Source organism: Acinonyx jubatus, chromosome D2, assembly GCF_027475565.1.
Source record: "Acinonyx jubatus isolate Ajub_Pintada_27869175 chromosome D2, VMU_Ajub_asm_v1.0, whole genome shotgun sequence".
NCBI lineage: Eukaryota > Metazoa > Chordata > Mammalia > Carnivora > Felidae > Acinonyx > Acinonyx jubatus.
This window is the reverse complement of record NC_069393.1, coordinates 2,514,850-2,537,171: the sequence shown is the minus strand read 5'-3', so window position 1 is coordinate 2,537,171 and position 22,322 is coordinate 2,514,850. Positions and strand designations below refer to the sequence as shown.

The following is a 22,322-nucleotide window of genomic DNA, read 5'->3' as shown; positions in this document are numbered from 1 at the left end:
AACAGTGATGTGCCAAACAAAGTAAGAAATGCCTCCCATACACATATTTCATTTAGTTTTCAAAACAACACGTGAGGCAGCTACTATTGTTCTCCCATAACAGGTGAGAAAGCTGAAATTTAAACAAGTTGCATACTGTGCTCCAAGGTTACGGATCTAAGGAACATCAGAGAAAACACATAAGCCCAAGCCTGTCTGACAGCAAAAGCTCTCTTTCTACTTCACCTCCGTCAGTTGATTTTATCTGTTCAAAAAGCAAACATGAATGAGTAGAAAAGTTAATAGTAATCTGGGGATCTTCTAAATCCTTCCAAGATGACTCTGCTAATACCAGAGGATCACATTCTCTTCCTATCTCACTTACTCGTGATAGCAATCCCTAAAACGTCTCCTGTCAGCATCGTCAACTCCCTTGTCCCTTGCAGTAATATTCCAACTCTTTTAACAGGAACATAATTGTTACGTAAGGCAATATAAACCGCAAATTTCAAATACATTCTTGTACTATCGTACTACGCTAAACTCTGTTTATTATAAAACTGCTTATCAAGTGCTATAAGATACAGCATAAGTTATTTATCAAATCATTCTGATAACTCTCAAATTATTTCTTGATTTTTAGATGCTGATGGAAAGATCTTTTGTTGCATGTCTTTCTTTATCTAAATGAAGCCACTGTCACAGGCATGATTTGATATCGGGAACATCATCAAACTCTTCCCGTGACTGTCTCCATTAAAATGACAGTCATTTGGTGACCGGGGAGCCTGACTGTGTGGGGAGCCTGCCTCCATCTCAGCTTCCAACTCTCTCCACACTCATCAAATCTCTGTTCCTCTCTCATCATCCTCTCTCTAACCCCTGGGATATATATAAAGGGAGTGGAAGAGAAGAAAAGTTTGGACGTCACTTTTTGGGGGGACTGGGGGGAAGGGTGTGCCCAGGACAGATTCCCTTCCCCCAGACCTCTCCCCTATGTGCAGAGACAGTTGCTACCCTCACCATCATGGGGTATGTCTCAAACAAAGCAAAGCTCTGCTGAACCAACCTCAAAGACTATTACACAATCTGAGCACATATGCTTTGCATGAAACACTTGTTTATATCACTGGTTCCTGACAAACCTCCCAAATGCTATCTGCTTGTCCCCTTAGCACATTTCTTTGGAGGTTCACAGATGGGGGCCACAACTCAGCTGCACAACACAAATCCTCACAGCTGCATCTCTGGACTTAAAGCAACTCCCCAGTCTCCCCACCCCTCAAATAACATAATTTTGCAGCTTGCCACCTAGCTGCACTGCACAAAATCAGAAAGTATATAGAAGCGTGAAGAGATGTCCTTCCTGAAATTCTCCCCACCTCTGGACTTATTTTAAGAAATAACAGTGGCACCTGGGTGGCTCAGTTGGTTAAGCATCCAACTGAGGCTCAGGTCATGATCTCACGGTTCACAAGTTCGAGCCCCACATCGGGCTCTGTGCTGACAGCTCAGAGCCTGGATCCTGCTTCGGATTCTGTGCCTCCCTCTCTGCCCCTCCCCCACTCTCACTCTGTCTCTGTCTCTCTCTCTCTCAAAAATAAACATAAAAAAATTAAAGTCAACAGGTAAATTAAATCCATATGGTAAGAAACCAACCATATCTTATAGTAACTTATCTTGGGCAAGTTGTTTAAACACTGGGAGACTCCCCACTTACTTAGCAGAAAATATAATATCTGTAATTTAGGAATACTGCAAAGGTCACAAAGAACAATGGCTTAAAAAAAAATCTCTGACACAAAACATCCACTTAACACATCATTCACATTCCTGAATAAGAGAATTAAAATATTAGTTAGGGTCTGAACTTAGTTATGTGCACCAAAATGTCTCAAAATTAAATAATTTCATTATTATCAGAGTGGTATAAACAATTTTTTTCTTTAAGATGGGGAACATTTTCCCCCAACTGTTAATTCCTCCACAGGAGAAAAACACAAAACAAAAACATGACAGAGCCCAACATTTTTTTAAGTGACTTATTTCAAGCAACTAATTATTTGTTCATTTGTTTAACCATCCCTTGGGACAATCTGTAATCTACTCTGATAAGAAATGTGTAGAAAACAGACCTAACTTTTTGTTGTTGTTCAATTATTAGGAGGATACTCGACATTTGAGCTCACACAAGTATCCCTTAGGGAAATGCTCTGCGTGCCATTAGCACTATTCTTAATGAGGAAAAGCACAGAACTCCTTTAGTTCAATGCCAGAATTGTTTTATCTTCGAGTCAAAAGAACAACTATTTGGAGTAACACCAAAACAAGCATTTAACAATTACAAGCAGCAAGCTATTCAGAAGCATCATATTGTTAATGCTTCTCTAGTTGTAAATAACCTTATGGTATCAAATAAAATATCTGTCAGCAAAAATTTAAGTCCCAGATACCTCTTTATTGAACTGCTTTATTCCTTAACTTTTAGAGAAAAGAAAAAAAAAAAAACTTTGTTTCCACTTAAAGAACCTCATTTTAAGGACTTACTACAGAAAAGTGAGATGTAGGGAACCCTTAAAATTTTAATCCATATGTAGCTAATCTTCCAAAAAAATGACAAAGGGGCCCCTGGGTCAGTTGGGTGTCTGACTTCAGCTCAGGTCACGATCTCACAGTTTTTGAGTTCAAGCCCCGCATAGGGTTCTCTGCCATCGGCCCTGAGCCGGTTTCAGATCCTCTTTTCCCCCTCACTCTGCACTTCCACCACTCGCCCTCTCTCAAAAAAAACATTAAAAAAATTTTTTAAATACACTGACAAAGAAGAGACAGGGACCTAAAATGAAATATGGTGCTTAAAATAATCCTCAATGATACACTGAAGTGGGAAAATCTAAAGATCGCTCCCATTTTATTAATGCCCTACCTAAGCTCTTTCCAAGAGTGCAGTGTTTCTTTCCTAAGAAACACAACTAATACTCCTCTGGCCTTTTTTTCTGCATTTCTCTGTTTTGTTCTATGAGCCAAGTGCAACTTTCTAGTTTCTTTTCATATCACTATCCATATGGTCCTCGCTCTGGTTTCAAGTCTTTCCTTACACTTTACTCAGTGATGAATGAAGAACATACCAAACACATTACTGGGCCAAATCAAGCAGATCTACAATGTCCCGCCAGAACTTTAAGTTGCCTGGGTTCGTAGGGCTTAACCTTGAACTAACTTGAAATTCAGATCTAAATACATCATCACATGACAACACACCAACACTGTGAGGAAAATATGCAAGTTTTTACCGAAGTGTAAAAGTTTTAAGCACGGATTGAAGTCAAAGTGAAGACAACTGTAGTCAGCTTTTAGTATATGTATTATGTTGCCATGAATTTTTATGAGATAGGCTTACTGCACAATGTGACAGAAAAATGATCAAGCTTATGGAAGTTATTCCAAGTCTTGCCTCTAGTTACCCAAGTTAATCGAATGTTTAGAAGGTGTAGAATGGGATTTGGTTACTCTGATGCAGTTAAGACATTAGACCATACTGCTTCTTCAGATCAAGGACTTTCTAGAAACTGAGAGAGATCCAACTTGCTCCCCAGTACCAACTCCACCACCTAGTACAGTCCTTGAGATTACACACGCGTGCCTATTTACACATAGCAGGACCACCGTGACTGAAATCTGCCTGCCATGGATCTCTCTAGTGTGGTCAAAGCTACTACTCCAGCTCTAGGGGAGGGCACAAGAGCACTAAGTCACTGGCACTCCTCACGGCAGTATACTACTCACGTATCAACAAATGATAAATACCACTCCTCCTGATCTCTAGCCACGAAAAGACCTACAACATCTGTGGCCTGGAAATGCCACTTTGGGATTCCAGTCAACCTGAGAACTGACAAAGGTCAACGTGCTGGATGTTTAAGCTTACCTCCTCCCCAATCCACTTCCACTAGAAGAGGCAGATAAAAATTTCAGGAGATCAAAGAGAACAAGGCAAACGTTGCCGCAAACGTTATCTGCCCAGCCTAACAACTAGAAATGTCAGGGTGCCCAAGAGAAACCTCACCAAAGGGATTCTGACAAAGGACGTCATTAATATGAATGGTATGGCTGTTTTCACTAAACATGGCACATATTTTCACCACAAGACTGCCATGAAGGGTTTTTTTTTTTAAGTTTTATTTATTTAAGTAATCTCTACACCCAAAGTGGGGCTCGAACTCACAACCCTGACATCAAGAGTCACACACCCTTGACTAAGCCAGCCAGGTGCCCCTGCCGTGAAGAGATTATTGATGTGATTTCCCAATACAAAGATCGGCTCTGGAAAAAGAACTAAGAAAACGTCAACAGTGACTTTGTAAAAAAAAAAAAAAGAGTTATAATTTATATATAAGCTGCATAAATCTTAAATATAAATCTCAAATGTTTAACTTAATGAATTTTTACATACGTGTACAACTATGTAACACCACCCAGCTAGAAACAAAACATTTCTATCACTCCAGAAGGTTCCCTCATGCCTCCAGTCAGAAACGCCTGCCCCCAACCTCTACCTCTAGATAACCACTATCCTGCCTTCTAACTCCCTAGATTAATGTTGCCTTTTTAAACTTTACATAAGTGGAATTATACAGTATAGATACTCCTTTGTGTTTGCTTATTTTGCCCAACAGAATGTATGTGAGATTCATACTTGCTGGGATGCATGTTTCTCATTTTTTATTGCTATGTAGTATTACACTGTACAAATATACCATCGTGTACTTATCGACTCTCCTGTCTGGGTCATTTTTCAGTTTTAGAATATTATGACTACAGCTGTTACAAGCTTTCTTGCCTTTGTCTTTTGGTGACACAGGCCTCACTTTTATTAAGGGTACATATCCAAAAGGAATCATACAGTAGGAGCATGTTTTTAGCTAGATACTGCCAAAGTTTTTTAAAGTATATTGTCAGTCTTAGTGCATCTGGGTGCTTCAGTCGGTTGAACACCTGACTCTTGATTTCAGCCTAGGTCATGATCCCAGGGTGATGGGATCAAGCCTGCTTGGGATATTCTTTCTTTCTTTCTTTCTCTCTCTCTCTCTCTCTCTCTCTCTCCCCCTTTGCCTCTCTCCCCCACTCATGCTCTCTCTCTCTCTCTAATAATAATAATAATAAAGTGGTATCATCAGGGGTGCCCAGGGGGCTCAGTCAGTTAAGCATCTGACTCTTGACTTTGGCATAGGTCATGATCTCACAATTCTTAAGTTTGAGCCCTATATCTGGCTTTGCACTGACAGTGCAGAGTCTGCTTGGGATTCTATCTCCTGTTCTCTCTGCCCCTCCCCGCCTGCTATTTCTTTCAAACTAAATAAAAATAAACTTAAAAAAAAAAAGTGGCATCATCAGTCTTTATAATTAATCACGCCGGTGAGTGAATAGTATCTCATTTGACTTTACTTTGCATCACTCTAGGCAATAATGCTCAGCACCTTTTCATAGGCTTCTTAGCCATATGAATATTCACTTTTATAAGGCCCCTGTTCAAGTTTTTTGTCCATTTTTTTAAAATGGAATCTCTACACCTAACATGGGACTCAAACTCATGACCCAGAGATTAAGAATCACAAGCTCCACCAACTAGCCAGCCAGGAGTCCCTGTCCATTTTTAAAATTGCTTGTCTTTTCGTTGATTTGTAGGAATTCTGTATGTGTCTTTTACCCAACACATAAATGTAAATGTCTTCTCTCAGACTTCAGCTTGCCTTTTCAACTTAAGAAAAGGAGGTCTGATAAATGATGTCTTAATTTTGATGAAATTCAATTGATCCATTTTTCCGTCAGCAGTTAATGCTTGTGTCATCTTTTAAAATTTATTTTGATAGAGAGAGAGAGCATGAGCATGGGAGGGGCAGAGACAGAGAAGGAGGGAGAGAATCCCAAGGTGGCTCTGCACGGTCAGTGTAGAGCCCGACACAGGGCTTGACACGGGCTCGACCTGGCTCGATCCGCAAACTGTGAGACCATGACCTGAGCCAAGACCAAGACCAGATACCCAATGGGCTAAGCCACCATGGTGCCCAATTTTTTTTTAAGTTTATTTATTTTGAGAAAGAGAGAGAGCATGCATGCACTCATGGGCAAGTGAGGGAGGGGCAGAAAGAGAGAGAGAGAGAGAGAGAGAGAGAGAGAGAGAGAGAGAGAGAGAGCCCCAAGCAGGCTCTACACTGTCAGCACAGAGCCCGGTACAGGGCTCAAACTCACGAACTGTGAGATCATAACCTGGGCCAAAACCAAGAGTAGGATGCTTAACCAGTGACTGAGCCACCCAGGCACTGCAATGATTGTGTCATTTTTAAAACATCTTTTCTGCTACAAGATCATGAAGATATTATCACGTTTTCTTCACGAGGACTGTCTCAGCTTTTGCTTCACCCATCTCACCGATACTCAGATCTTCTCTCCCAGCCGTGCCGAATCTGTCACGGTCAAGGTCGTGCCACATGACAGTACAGACTGAGTTCATTAAACCTTTTCCATTATATGCACTATTACTTAAAAAAACAAATCCCTGGTAGTAAATAACAATGACAGAAATGTACTATAATGAGTCTTCATTAACTGTTTGAGTTATCACTTCAGTTTCTAGTAATACATCCCAGCTTTAACTGAGGTGAGCAGGTACTTTCTTTCACTAATATCAAAAGACATTTCAAGTGGTTGCCAGAGGCGGGAGATGGGCAAAATGGGTGAAGGGACTCAAAAGGTACAAACGTCTAAAGTCCTAGGGATGCAATGCACACACAGCATGGCAACTATAGCTAATAATATTGTATTGCCTACTTAAAATGTGCTAATAGATCCTGAAAGTTCATCATAAGGAAAAATAATTCTGTATGTACAGTGATGGATGTTAACTAAACTTATTTTGGTGGTCATTTCATAATATATACAATGTACACCTAAAACTAATATAATGTTATATGTCAGTTATACCTCAATAGAAAATACACACACACACACACACACACAAACAGGTGACCCTTGAACAACAAGGGTTTCAACTGCAATAGTCCATACATACGTGGATTTCTCAATAAATTAGTACAGAACTATAAATGTATTTTCCTTGTGTTTTTCTTAATAACATTTTCTTTTCTCCTACTTTATTGTAAGAACACAATAAATACACATAATATACAAAATGCATGTTAATAAACCGTTTACATTATTGGTACAGCTTCCAGTCAATGGTTGGCTATTGGTAGTTAAGTTTGGGGAGTGTCAAAAGTTTTACGTAGATTTCTGGCAGTGCAAGGGGTCAGCGCCCCTAATCCCAGCATTGTTCAAGGGTCAACTGTACATGTAATCATTGGGCAACAACAACAAAAGACATCTGAACATACTACAGATTGACATTTCTGAAAACAAGTGAAATTATAAATGTTCACCCTAAAACTGGACATACACTGAGCAGATACCACATAAACTCATTTCTCATGATGAAATGCCTGGAGTTCAGTGGAATCTGCTATTTGATAGAAAGAACATATAATTTCACATACTTCTATAAATCACCTTTGAATTTGTCTTAATTATACAGTACCTCTGTCAGTGAACTCACATTAAAAAAAAGGTTGAAGAGAAAAGAACCAAGCACTTCGCTATTTATGCGATTCATCTGTATATATTTGAAGTGATTCGTGTTTATATAAAACCCAGTACTATCTTAAAATTCCACTATGGAGTCGCCCTGCGACATGTTTGAGTCCATACTGGCTAGGTGATACATTCCCTGAAACTGAAACTTAGAGCCACCAGTAAGATATCCCCATAGTGGGAAATGCGACGTGCCTTGTCTGAATACACCCTATGCCCTCAAGGCTAAAGTTCACTCTGTTAGGTCTTTTTTCAATTACTTTATTAAGAGCTATCGATGACTATTCTACTCAGAAAAATAAAGCCAATTTAATGTTTTTGGATTACCTTTACATTATTATGCAGAAGTCCCAATTTTTAAAAGCTAATAATATTTCACCAAGTGTCAATTAAAATTAACGCAACCCACACAGAAATCATGTAACACACTGGTTTAAAAAAAAAAAAAAAAGTTACCATTGACATGAACCTGGACTTACCTGTGGTAATGGCTCTATGAAATTGATGCATGTCTTCTCCTGAGAGCTCCTGGGCTACTTGCAAGATCTTTTGTCTAACACCATCCAATTTCACTTCTGATTCTGTCAAAATCTCTTCCATATCAGGAGCACTATAATCAATATACCAGCCAGATGCTTTGTTAGTGAAAAACTGAAATCATCTAAATATCAATAAACAGGGGCACCTGGATGGCGCAGTCGGTTAAGCATCCGACTTCGGCTCAGGTCATGATCTTACAGCTTGTGAGTTCCAGGCCTGCGTCGAGCTCTGTGCCGGGCTCTGTGCCGACAGCTCGGAGCCTAGAGCCTGCTTCGGATTCTGTGTCTCCCTCTCTCTGCTCCTCCCTCCCTCTCTCCCTTTCTCTCTCAAAAATAAATAAACATTTAAAAAATTTATAAAAATAATAAGTATCAACATAGGACTGAATTAATATTGTATCTGGATGCTTCTAACTCAAAACCATAATTTTATTTTATTTATTATATTTATTAAAAATACGTAAAATCAGGGGCGCCTCGGTGCCTCAGCTAGTTGTGTCTGACTTCAGCTCAGGTCATGATCTCATGGTTCCTGGATTCGAGCCCCGTGTTGGGCTCTGTGCTGACAGCTCAGAGCCTACAGCCTGCTTTGGATTCTGTGTCTCCCCCTCTCTCTGCCCCTCCCCTGCTCATGCTCCGTCTCTCTCTCAAAATTAAATAAACATTAAAAAAAAATATGTAAAATCAATTTAAGAAACAAAACAGATGAACATGTGGGAAGTGGGGGGAGGGGGAGAGAAGAGAGGGACATAAACAAGAGACTTAATGATAGAGAACAAACTATGGGTTGATGGAAGGAGGTGGGTGGGAGATGGGACTAAATGGGTGGTGGGTACTAAGGAGGGCACTTGTGATGAGCACTGGCTGCTTATGTAAGTGATAAATCATTGAATTCTACTCCTGAAACCAATATTCCATTTGTTAACTAAAATTTAAATTTAAGAAAAAAAATTAAAAAATCAAATCAAATCAAAATATGTAAAATAAAAAAAAAAAGTAAAATCAGGGGTGTCTGTCTGGCTCAGTCAGTAGAGCATACAACTCTTGATCTCAGGGTCATGAGTTCAAGCCCCACATTAGGCACAGAACTTTAAAAAAAAGTGCATAAAATATGAAATCTGCTCACTAACAGTAGCTATCTTTGGTATTATGACTGACTTCTTTCATTTGGTATCTTTATTTTTCTACAATTTATTCTGAAGATTACTATTTTCTAAGTTTACTATAATAAGAATTTATTATTTTTGGTAGAGAAATCCTTATAAGATGACTTTACAAAATAACATGGCTTTTTCTAAAATATTAAGATGCTCTGCCACAGTTCTATTATTTCTTTAAACCGATGAATATTGATGTCAATTGTTTTTAAATTGCAATATGTATTGAAAAACTGTTCATAATTAATCAAAACAGTGTAGCTTCTTTCCATAAGCTCAAGTTCAAAAACAGTTTAATTTCCTTTCATGATATAAACTGAGAACTCATTAAAAAAAACAAGCAAAAATTTTAGTCAGGTTAAGATGAAGAAAAGGTTAACAGTGCCTAATTCCAAGAAATCTATGTATGGCAAATTCACTTCCACTTAATAGAATAAAAACTAAACTATTAGAGAGTTATCTTAAAAGTTGCAAATGAGTGAATAGAACACTTCAGTAATATTTTTAATAATAAAAAATGGTAAATTATATTTGGATTTCCCTAAATGCTTTATAAGATACATAGTGCAAATCCTTCTAGCGGCATTTGTAATTTGTAACAATCTCTCCCTGGGCGTTGGTGGGAAAGGCACTTTCTTTTTTTTTTTTATTTATTTTATTTTTTTTAATGTCTTATTTTATTTTTGAGAGAAAGAGCACAAGCTGGGAGAGAGAGAGAGACAGGGAGACACAGAATCCAAAGCAGGCTCCAGGCTCTGAGCTGTCAGCATAGAGCCTGATGTCAGCGCAGAGCCCCACACGGGGCCTGAAAGCATGGATGCTACACTGACTGAGCCACCCAGGTGCTCCAGGGTGGGCACTTTCTAACCTCACGTAAAACAGAGAAGCAAAGAAAGCTGATTAAATGAAAAAGGATGCAAACAAAGAAGCAAAGGTGAAAGACGAAGATACTCAGCTGCATTCATAAGAAATTCCTGAATCTTTAAAATTTATTTTCCTCCTCTGCTTAGGCTAGTTTAAGCTGTTTTCTTTTACATACATACAACCAAGGAATCTAGGATATATACAGAGCCTACGTAGAAAAATAAAATAACAAAATCCTACAGAAAGGAATTTCAAAGAAAAGATGTCTCAGAGCTGTAGGAAAAGGAACTTTCAAAAAATTAGTCAGTAGTATCATATGCTGCAAAAAGGTAAACTAAGAGTATGTACTAGATTTAGCAATATGAGGGTAACAAGGGCAATCTCAATAGTTGTGAGGCAGAAAAGCAGATTGCAATGAGTTGGAAAACGAATGGGAACATAAATAAAGCAGATTTCCACATTTATCTAATATTGAAATTTTGCACATATCACCTAAGTAAAGCTTTAACGTAATAAGCTCTGGTAAATCACTAGAAATTTAATATTTTCACAAACAATACCTGTATCACTGAGTGCTCTTAACAACACAAAATTCCGAGTTGCTCTGAAAATAAGAACTTTCCCTTTTGGGGAGCCTGGGTGGCTCAGTCAGTTAAGTGTCCAACTTTGGGTCAGGTCATGATCTCATGGTTTGTGGGTTTGAGCCCCACATTGGGCTCTGTACTGACAGTGTAGAGCCTACTTAGGATTCTCTCTCAAACAAAAAAAATATAAAAACAGGGAGGGGGACAAAACATAAGAGAATCTTAAATATGGAGAACAAACAAAGGGTTACTGGAGAGGTTGTTGGGGGGGGGGATGGGCTAAACAGGTAAGGGGCATTAAGGAATCTACCCCTGAAATTCTTTTAGCATACTGTTGCACTATATGCTAACTAACTTGGATGTAAATTTAACAAAAAGAAAAAAGAAATACCTATTTCCTTAAAAATCAGAAAACCAAAAAAAAAAAAAAAAAAAGATTCTCTCTCTCTGCTCCTCCCCCACTCACACTCACTGACTCTCAAAACTAATACTTAAAAAAAAAACTTTCCTCCCTATTCTGATTAAAATATTTATTCTTAAAATCTTCTTGCTGCTAACATCCTCCAATCCCAGTATTCATAGAATAAATCACAGAATCTTCTAACAGCTAGGTACTGTCCACTGAAGTATAAAGCATTACAAAGTACATATATAACACGTATCAAAGTGTATGCCACTGGAACAAATTTTAGAGATATTTACTCACCTTGTAATTCTATGGAGGAGAAAAATTGTCCTTTTACTTTCCACAGTTATATCCCGACTAAGTTTCACAAGTCTCTCGTATTTGTCATGTCTTGCATCAAGTTCCTGCTGAAATGCTAAGAACACATTATTACAGCCATAAGCATGCATATTCTATACTTTGAGCCTATCAAACATTGTTGATAGGCACAATAGAGCAACTATTATTGTTATTAGGCACAACAGAGCAACTATTATTTACTCTATTTAACTCTTATCTATTTACTCTTAAACTATTTATTTACTCTTATTTAACTACTATTTACTCTATATATAAGATATAAAATATAAAAATAAAGAGCAAATCATCTCATTTACTTTTAAAGCATTTGGAAATTACAGACTGTGTTCTTTGAACACAGGTATGCTTTAACTGGGTTTTGCCACTCACAGCCTCACAATAAGATGTATATACTGTAAAAAAATACCCCATCTAGTAAACATGAGATTGTTATCACAGAACTATCACACAGGACTTTAAAAAATTCCTTCCAATTACCTAAGTTACATAACATTTTTAATCACCTTGTTTTAATCATATGCAATATTATCTCCCCCTCAAAAAAATTGATTTCATTAAAAAATAAAAGTTTATAACTTTTAATGACATCAACTTTCTGAATTTCCAAGCCCTAGTCACTAAAATACCCATAAACCACTTAACTCTTAATTAATAACCGCTTTATTTCAGAAGCATTGTTACCCCAAAGACCCAGCAAACTGCCTGCCCTATAGGGAGCACCCAGATGTATTTTGCATGAATTAAAAAAACCCAAAACTTGAATAAACTATTAACCAAATAACAGGCTGACAAGGACCAAAGACACCTGCCCTTTTATTATTGAGATAATAATTAAGTTCGGATTTTGTCTATTTCAAGACAATCAAAAGTTTTTATTTATTATGAACATTAATGACTACTGTGAATTAAATACCATGAATACAAAGTTATATAAGACAAACCCTATCCTCGAGCTTAGTCCAGTATAAGACAAAATTGTAAATAAGTAAATAAAATACACAATAAATCTATGTAAAGGTTTGGGAAAGCAGGGTCCACATTCTTCTTGTTCACTCCTAACACATACTAGAACATGATAGATGATCAGTATTTCATGACTGAATGGATGAACGGACAATTAATAAATGCAATATCTGTCAATAAATTTGCTTGAGAGAAAAATCACAAAGGCTTCAAAGGAAGAAGCTACTTGAGCGGGGTCTTGAGGAAAAACCACAGTTCACCAGATGGACAATGGGGGTACCAAATGAGAAGCAACCCCGAGCTTAAAGAATTACATGTGAAAAGGCACAGAAACATACAAAAGCAACATGTGCTTGGAAACAAGCAGCTGTGTCAGATGTGCCACAGAGTATCAGGCTGGGGAATAGGTGGCCCATTGCAGGTTTTCCACTGTGTATACAGTCCTATCAATACACTCTCTAATCAATCACAAGTAGTCTTATACCTCTGAAGATCACTGTAAGTGCTGTGGTGGTTTTAAAACATGCTTGCACATTAAGGAGGGCACTTGTTGGGATGAGAACTGGGCGTTATATATAAGTCATCAATCACTGGGTTCTAGTCCTGAAGCCAAGACAGTGTATTTTTTGAGAATAAAAAAATAATAATAATAATAATAAAGATGTGGTGTATGTATACACACACACACACACACACACACACACACACACACTCTCTCTCTCTGAATGGAATACTATTCAGCGATGAAAAGTAATGAAATTGTGCCGTGTGCAACAATGTGGATGGAATTGGAGGGCATTATAATAAATGAAATTAGTCACAGAAAGACATATCATATGATTTCACTCATATGCAGAATTTGAGAAACTTAACAGATGAACATAGGGGAAGGAAAGGAAAAATAAGATAAAAAGAGAAAGGAAGGCAAACCGTAAAAGACTCTTAAATATAGAGAACTGAGGGTTGATGGGGGGACAGTGGGTTAAATGGGTGATGGGCATTAATAACAAAGGGCACTTTTTGGGATGAGCACTGGGTGTCATATATAAGAGATGAATTATTGGGTTCTACTCCTAAACCTAAGACTATACTGTACATTAACTAACTTGAGAACGAATGAATGAATAAAATAAAATATGCCCACAAATTATTCCACCTTCAGTAGGTGGAAACTAATTCCCTTCCCCTTAAATATGAAGTTTTTAAGCTGCTTCATTTCTAAGAGAGGGTAGCAAAAGTGACTATGTATCATGTCTGAGATCAGGGCATAAGGACACTATGGCTTCCTCCTTGCTCTGACTGGGGGAAGCTAGATGCCGTAACATCAGGACCCTCAAATAGTCCCATGGAGGAGACCATGTGAGGAAGTGGGAGCTGGCTGTTGGCAGAAGGCCTAACTTGCCAATTGCTGTGGATCCTGCAGCCCCAATCTAGCCTTCAGATGACTGCAAGTTGGAAAGGACAGCTCAAGCCCTCTCAGGTTCCTGAACCACAAAAACTGTAAGGTATAGGAGGGTGGCTGGAGGATACAGGGAAGGAGAATTTTGTTTTAGGGTTTGTTTTGAAATAAAGAGCAACTTGACCCAGTTAAAAGGACAACTGTGAAAAAGTACATACATACACATAAACATTATATATACGAATAGTATATACATAACACGTATATATATGATTTACTAACAGAGTTCCCACTCTGTGCAAAATGTTAAGAGTCAAAACAAAAGTGTGGTCCCTGTCTTCAAAAGTCTGGCTGAGGAAACAAAACCATCACATGCTTAAAAGTTATTAACTACATACATATACATATATATATATATATATATATATACACACACACACATACATACATATATATACACATATACATATATACACACATATATATACACATCTGACGTTTATTTATATATCAAGTACACAATAATTTTTAGTTATATGGCATGTCTGATGTTAATTGTTTACCTGTAGACCTGTAATGAAAAAAAAAAGTCAAGACTTCAGTAATCTCGACTTTAATGGCAGACCTAGCACCATAGCCAACCTCCAGGAAAAGTAAAAGATTCACACACCCACATCTTAAATTCTGATGGGCTGGTTTTTTGGTTTTTGGGTGGTTTTTTTTTGCGTGCACAACATGTCTAAATTATCCTTGTTACAACCTCTTTAGTTCTCTTCCCTTCGTCAACTTACATTACAGAGAACTTACATTTGAAGGCCAACATCACAGGTGAAGATGAATTAACATCCTTCCCTTCTCTTCTCTGGTTATGTGGGAAATTGTCATGCTTCCTTTTCCTGAACCCTCCTGATCCTTATGTAGAGAAGGAGAAAAAAGTTGGACAGGGCTCTTCCACCAACAAGACTTACAACGTAAAGTCAGCTAACTCCTTCCTTCCTCTTAAACCAGCGTCCACGGGGCTTTCGCCTTAGAGGCTTTCCCAGCGGACTCGCAGAAAACCAGCCTTGCTTTTTCTCCCCAAACCTTCAGCTCACCTCACTCAGGCTTCCACCAATGGCTTCCCTGATCTGGCACAAGGTGGAGCAATTACCGAACTAAGATTAAAAATAACAGGTCTTTAAGAAAAAGAGAGGTGTCAACAGGACCAATGTGGCCGGGAAATCACCGGGGCCGCCGCCTCCCCGAGCCTGCAAGGGGAGAGGGCATCCCTCAAGGGTGAAGAGAGGTGGAAAATCCGACAAAAAGGATGGAGATCCTCCCCCTTTGAATAAATAACGCCCAGTGCCGCCGAGGACGCCACCTTCTTTGCTGCTCATGTCGTCACGGCCTACGGTGAGATGAGCTGAGACTGAGGGCCTTGGAGCGAGACGAGTGCGCAAGGTGCCGGCCGGAGACCTGCCGAGGAGCCCTTTGCAGCCGGCCGACGTCTACGCACTGGCCGGAAGCGCGCGGCTGCAACCACTCACGCCTCTCCCTCCGCCCTCGCACACTTCCGGCCTGCACGACGGCCCCCTCCCCCGTCCCTGGCCCCGCCCCGCGCACGGCCCGGGGACCTCGCGCCCGCGCTCTGTTGTTGTGCCTGCCCTCTGCTGTGCCTGAAGACAGAACGCCTTCACCCACTTCACTGCATGGTCTGTTAATAAAACAGACTACGGAAGCGAGGCGTGTGTGAAAGTGGAAAGAGGCGGAATATGTACGTGATTTTTTTTTTTTTCCTCCAGGGTGCCTTGGAACACCCCCGCGTTTCCTCCGTGTGGACCCAGCCTTCCGCGCGATGAGTAGTGGGGATTGTAGTTTGCCCGCAGCTGCTGGCCCTGTGGCCGTCCGGACCAGGTTATGAGGAAGAGCGAGCCCTCGATCACCAATGGGAAGGTCTTTTCAGCCTCGAGGCCGAACCTTGGGGAGTTGGGAGTTTACACTTTCCATTCCTGGGCGTGACACCTGGAGGTCAAATGATGGAGATATGAAAATCAGTAAGCGTTCTGTCTGACGAGGGCAAAACCCGACTTCTGCGCTCCTCCCCCTTGCTCCCCGCCTGTCTCGCCGTTTCTGCCCCCTTCTCCGCCCGGTCTCGCTTTACTCCTTTTTCCTTGTGTCTCTATAGCTAGACGGCCTGCTGGCTCCGCCACTGAGTGGCTGTGCGACCCTGAGGGTAGTTAACTTCTGTTCCTCAGCTTCTTTATCTGTAAAATAGGGATAGAATGGTACCTGCGTCCTAGGGTTATTTGAGGACAAAGTGAGTTCATGCTAAGGCTCTTAGAAGAGTATCTTTTCGCATAGTAAGTGCTCAATTAAATATTAGCGTGGATACCCTTCTCCCAACGTCGCCCTCCAAAAAGGGAGAGACAGAGAGAGAGAGGTTGGTAATAATAATAATAGGTGTGCACCACTAAGTTGAGAGCTTTTTATTTGGGACAGGTACTGCCATATCTTACTAGACTTACTACTACGAGGTACCACCACCCAGAACCCGTAGCGCTTGTAAGTCTCTGTGTTTTTTTGAAGAATGAGGTTCGTGTCATCAAGATGGGTAACTAAGTGGCAATGCAGCCTCTTCTAGATAAAACTCAGGGTAAGACTTGGTAAATTGGATGGCCTAGGCCTAGTGGGGAAAACACAAGTATATTTGGTGACGCTTGTGGGCACGTGTTGTACACACGGTCTTTCCTCCTTGTTAATTTAGGAGCAAAGAAACAGTAAATGAAACAATTTGGATAGAACATGGCGGTATTTTCGAGCCGCAGGCCGGAGTGTGTCATAGGAAGGTTTTCTGCCCTGGGTAAGCTTTAGGGCCTCTCCCAACTCCGAAGCTAGAAAGTAACGACCATCCATCCATACCTTTCTGCATACCTACTGCTGTCTGAATACGTGAATTGATTAACCAAATTCCTTGTGGATTAAATAGGCTCTGAAGACTCTTGCTTTGTAGATTTGGGACGAATAATTCTGAGTTTGTGGGAGGTCTGCCCCTGCTAACATCCACCAGTATCCTCCTTCCCTGATTAGAGATGACTTGACCATGGGGGCAGGGGGGTGGGGGGGAACCCCTCTGATAGAAATATAATCATTTTAATATGTCTCCCTCTAGATCCAGAGAAGCCCATAATTTACAAACACTTTTAAAGTCAGTATTTATTATACCACAGTCTGAGAAAGGGTATTTTTTCCTAATTCTGCTGGACTGGCCCCTCTGAAGACCTCAACTGTCCAAAAAACATAGATCAGCCATATTCATTCTGTTTGTCCAGCCACCACTCCTGTTCAGCTGTTGACAGCTGTGTTACTCAAACTGCTTTTCACTGCTTCCCATAACGATTAGAACACAAAGTTTCATAACCCGTGATGACTTCTCAAAGTACTTCAGGGACTCTTTGCCAGCACTTATTTGCATAGGCATTGCTCCAGGTGTCCCATCTGTAGCTGCCCTTTGGGGAGGAAATACTTCTCAACCTTGGGTAACCTGCAGAAGGTAACTCCACCTTGTCTCCTTGCTCTGTTGCTTCAGATGCATGCACATAGTTTGGGTATTTGGCAAAACATAGTTTTGTTCGCTTTTAAAGGAGAACTACCACCCCAAGTTGGGAAGCAGAAGGTAAAACATTTTCAGCAAGAAATGTTGGTGTGGTTTTCGGAACGGTTTTCCTTCCCGCTCTTATCGTTGCATTCCATTTGCCCACATTTGACTCCGTAAAGCTCTAGGCCTTTGGAGCACACCAGTGTTTATAAATCCTCACATTTGTCACCTTTGTAAGGAAAAACATCTGATATCAAAATTGGTTTGAGGTATTAAAAAAAAAAAATCACATAATCAACTAAGAGGAAAAATACAGGCTCTCAGGATATTTTCTATTTTAGCTTTTGCCTGGTTATGTAGTTATTAAGTAAATTCCAGTGGAGGCGGGGGGGATCATGGGAAATTGCTAGAACCTTCAGGGACCAGTTTTAAAGCAATAACCATAATATTTAAAAGATACCTATAGGGTTTGAAGGGGTATTGTGAAGTGTATACATACCAATTCACAGATTTATTTTTCAAGCAATGCTAGGACATGATAGGAGGAAGGGATTTTCCTTCTAGTTCTTTACTGGAGAGGGAAGCTGGTATTGGAATAGAAAGGGATGGGCAAAACCACAATGAGATAGCACTTCACAACCACAAGGATGGCTATAATAAAAATAAATAAACACAAGTGTTAGTGGAGATACAAAGAAATTGGAACTCTCATCATTGCTGGTAGGAATGTAAAATGGTGCAGCAGTTGTAAGAAGACTGATAGTCTCAAAAAGTTAAGCACAGAATTATCACATGACCTAATAATTCCACTGCCAAATGTATGCCTTGGACACGGATGTTCATAGCAGCACTATTCACAGCAATGAAAAGGTGGAAACCAGCCAATGGCCAGCAACAAATGGATAGATGAACAAAGTATGGAACATCTTTGTAATAGAGTAATACTTAGCAACGAAAAAGAATGAAATACTATCCGTGCTATGAGTGAACCTTAAAAACATGCTAAGTGAAATAATCCCATTCCAAGAAGAGCACGTAGTATAGGATTGCATTTCTTTGAAATGTTTAAAATATGCAAATCTATACAAAGCAGATTGGGGTTGAGAGGCTTGGGAGACGGCGATAGGAGAAGGATCGCTAAAGTGTACGGGGTTTCTTTTTGAGGTGACAAAGATGTTCTAAAATTGTGACGATGGTTGCACATATCTATGGATATATTGAAAACTTGTATTTGTCGCTTTAAATCAATGGAATTGTAGATAAATGAATTATATCAATAAAGCTATGAAAATTTATTTTTTGAAAGAATGATAGGAAACATTCATTTCAAATCCTGTAACTGTATCCTGGTAGATATATAGACATACTTCAGTGTTACTGAGGAAGAGCCTTAAACAGTACAGCTTCAATTTATTTTTAAAAATCTATAATTGGGGCGCCTGGGTGGCTCAGTCAGTTGAGCGTCTGACTTCGGCTCAGGTCATGATCTCACAGCTCGTGAGTTCAAGCCCCGCGTCGGGCTGTGTGCTGACAGCTCAGAGCCTGGAGCCTGCTTCCGATTCTGTGTCTCCCTCTCTCTCTGCCCCAACCCACTCGCATTCTGTCTCTGTCTCTCTCAAAAATAAATAAACATTAAAAAAAATTTTTTTTTAAATCTATAGTGAAGAAGATGCCAAGTACTTTAACCTTACAGATTTGATAATGTTCAACCGACATTTCCATGCCTAATTTGTGCCTGGCAATGTGATTTGTGCCATAGAGGACACAACCATTTTCAACTCCTTCAACAAATCTTTGCATGAACAGAACCATGCACAGGTACTGTTCTAAGGATCGCTGATTCTGAGGCACATGAAGTTTATTTTCTAATGAGATGAGACAGATGAGGACACATTAAGCATATAGTATTAGAAAGTGATCGTTGCTATAAAGAAAAATAAAGTGAAGGCAAGAAAAAGAGATGAAGGATAGGGTTGCCAGCGGTGAGGGTGAGAGTTGCAATTGACAGAGGGTAGTTGGGAAGTACCTCACTGAGAAGGGGCCATGCCTTGCAAAGAGCTGGAGTATTTTTCCTTCCCTGTGTGCTAGTAATTCTTCCCTTTCTCTCCTATATTATTCTTCTTTCTCCTGTCCTCTACTGTGTCATTCCCATCACCATACAAACTTGCTGCCCTATCATCCATCTTAAAAGAGTCTGCTGACTCCACTTCTATCTCCAACTTACCCGCCATTTGTCTCCTCTTTGCAGTAAAACCTCTACAATACCTGTAATCCCATTCTTCCTGGGTCTGTCCGTAATCAGGCTGTCACTGCTCAGAAATTGCTGTTGCCAATATCACTAATGACTTCCACATTGATAAATCTGGTTAGCCAGTTTAATTAGCCAGTTCTCAGTCCTTTGTCGTTCCTTCTCATCTCCCCAAACCGAACAATCAATTGTTCAAAAGACTTCCTCTCTGATACACTTGTTTTCGTATTGCTCTCATTCTGATGATTTTAAATGCCATCTATAACCTAATAACCCCACTTTATGTCCCTACTGCAGAAAATTCATATCCAGCTCAAACCCATATCCCAGTACCTTATTCACATATCTGAACATATCAATCCCCCAAAACCCAGCTCTTCAGCATTATTCCCTATTTCAGTTAATGTGAATCTCTTTTTCCAATCAACCAGACTAAAAAACTATAGTCATCCTTGACTCCTCTTTCTTTCACATTCTACATCATGTTTGCTATGGACTGAATTGCATTCCCCAAAATTGCTATGTGGAAGCCCTAACCCTCAATGTGACTATCTTTGGAGATAGGGCTTTTAAAAGGAGGTAATTAAGGTTAAATAAGGTCATGGGGTGGGGTCCTAATCTGATAGGACTGATGGCCTTACAACAAGACAGGGTGGGGGAGATCTCTCTCCGTGAGCATACACCAAGGAAAGGCCATTTGAGGACACAGCAAGAAGGTGGCCATCCGCAAGCCAGGAAGAGAGATCTCACCAGAACCTGACCATCCTGGAACCCTGATCTCAGACTTCCAGCCTCCGAGTGTGAGAAAATAAACACTTGTTTATCCATTGTTTAAGCAGCCCAGTTGATGGTATTTCGTGACAGCAGCCCAAGCAGACTAAGCCACTATTCCTTACCAAATCCTATTGGCTCTACCTTCAACATATATTCAGCTTACAACCAATCTCCTATTCTATTATACAATAGTAGAACCAATTCTATTATCCCCTTCCCCAAGCTACCATTATCTCTTACCTCAAATACTGTAGTACTCTCCTAACTGAATGTACATGTCAATCCTCCTCATCAAGAGGTGGAGTCAGTTTTCTCACCCCCTAAAACTGAGTTGGCCTTTTGATTTGTTTTGACTAATACAATGTGGGGGAAGTGGTACTGGGTCAGTACCTAAGCCTAGACCTTAAGAGACCCAACAGCTTCCCTTTTAGCTCTCTTGGAACCTTAAGCCACGTAAGATGTCTGACTATTCTATGAGAGAGGCCTGAGCAGCCCCCCTTCCTTAAAACCAAACCAGCTGAGGTGCCAGACGTGTGAGTGAAGCCATCTTGGACATTCTAGTCCCAGCTGAACTCCCTTCTCAATGCAACAGAATGAGAACACCAGCAATCACCACCATGGAGCAAAAGAACCATCCAACTAACCCACAAGAATCATGAAAAATAATAAGTCATGTTAAAGTCTTTAAGTTTGAGGGTAATTTGTTACGCAGCAATAGATAACTGATACACACTGGTGTCCGTTTTCAATTTTGCCAACTTTCAGTCATTTTTCCACACAGCACTTAGTGATTCTGTTAAAATATACATAAATGGTGTTACTCCTCTACTTAAAACTGCAAGGATACTCACGTCCCTCAGAGTAAAAGTCAAAGTTATTACAAGACCCTACATAATTGGCACCAACCACCACCTCATTACCTTGTTCTCATCCACTGTTCGCTAACTCTACTCCATCCTCTTTGGCCTTCTGTTTCAAACAGGGTAGGCATAGTCCTGCCTCAAAGCTTAGCACCTACTGTTCTTTTGGCATAGATTGCTCTTTCCACGGATTTCTCCAAGACTTGTTCTTTTCCTCCTACATATCCTCACTGAAAATAGAGGATGCCTTCTGTGGTAGACCAAATAATGGCCTTCCAAAGATGTCCACATCCTAATCACCAAAACTTGTAAATATGTTACCTTAATGGCAAAAGTGACTTTGCAAATGTAATTAAATGAAGGATCTTGAGATAGGAAAGTTATCCTGGATTATCTGAGTGGGCCCAGTGTAATCACAAGCATACTTATAAGTAAATGGGGGAAGCAGAAGAGTCAGAAAAGGAGATAAGACCATGAAAGAAGTACAATGATGAGGTTACTCGCTGGAGGCCATGAGCCAAGGAATGCAAAAAGCTTCAAGAAGCTGGAAATCACAAGGAAGCAGATTCTTCCCTAGAGCTGTAGGAAAGAATACAGCATTACCAACTCTAGATTTTAACCCAATAAAATTTTGACCCATTTCTGACTTCTGACCTCTAGAACTGTGAGATAATAAATTTGTGTTGCTTGAAGCCACGAGTTTGTGATCATTTATTATGGCAGCAATAGAATCTATCTACAGGCATAGATTCCTAGTAATCCATGTGAAATGTCCCCTTTATGTCCCTATATCCCTTCCTCTATCCCTTCTATATACATTTATATGTATGTATGTATGCATACATTTATATGTATATATATACAAATATATAATACATTTTATTAGTTATTTTATTTATTGTCTGATCTCTTTCACTAAAAATGTAACATCCATGTGGATAGGGATTTATATCTGTTTTGTGCTTTGCAACATC

The 22,322-nt window shown here is 39.8% G+C and overlaps 1 protein-coding gene across 1 annotated transcript in view; it reads right to left on the bottom strand.

Moving 5' to 3' along the window:
- TSNAX (translin associated factor X) overlaps positions 1–15,392 on the bottom strand; it is a 31,277-nt gene extending 15,885 nt beyond the window's left edge. The window contains exons 1-4 of the mRNA XM_027046899.2: positions 15,253–15,392; positions 14,700–14,804; positions 11,471–11,585; positions 8,100–8,230 (exon numbers count right to left, since the gene is read on the bottom strand). Of these exons, the coding sequence (XP_026902700.1) occupies positions 8,100–8,230; positions 11,471–11,585; positions 14,700–14,804; positions 15,253–15,268 (367 nt within the window). The 5' untranslated portion in view covers positions 15,269–15,392. The remainder of the gene's footprint in view (positions 1–8,099; positions 8,231–11,470; positions 11,586–14,699; positions 14,805–15,252) is intronic.
- Between the last annotated feature and the right edge of the window lie 6,930 nt (positions 15,393–22,322).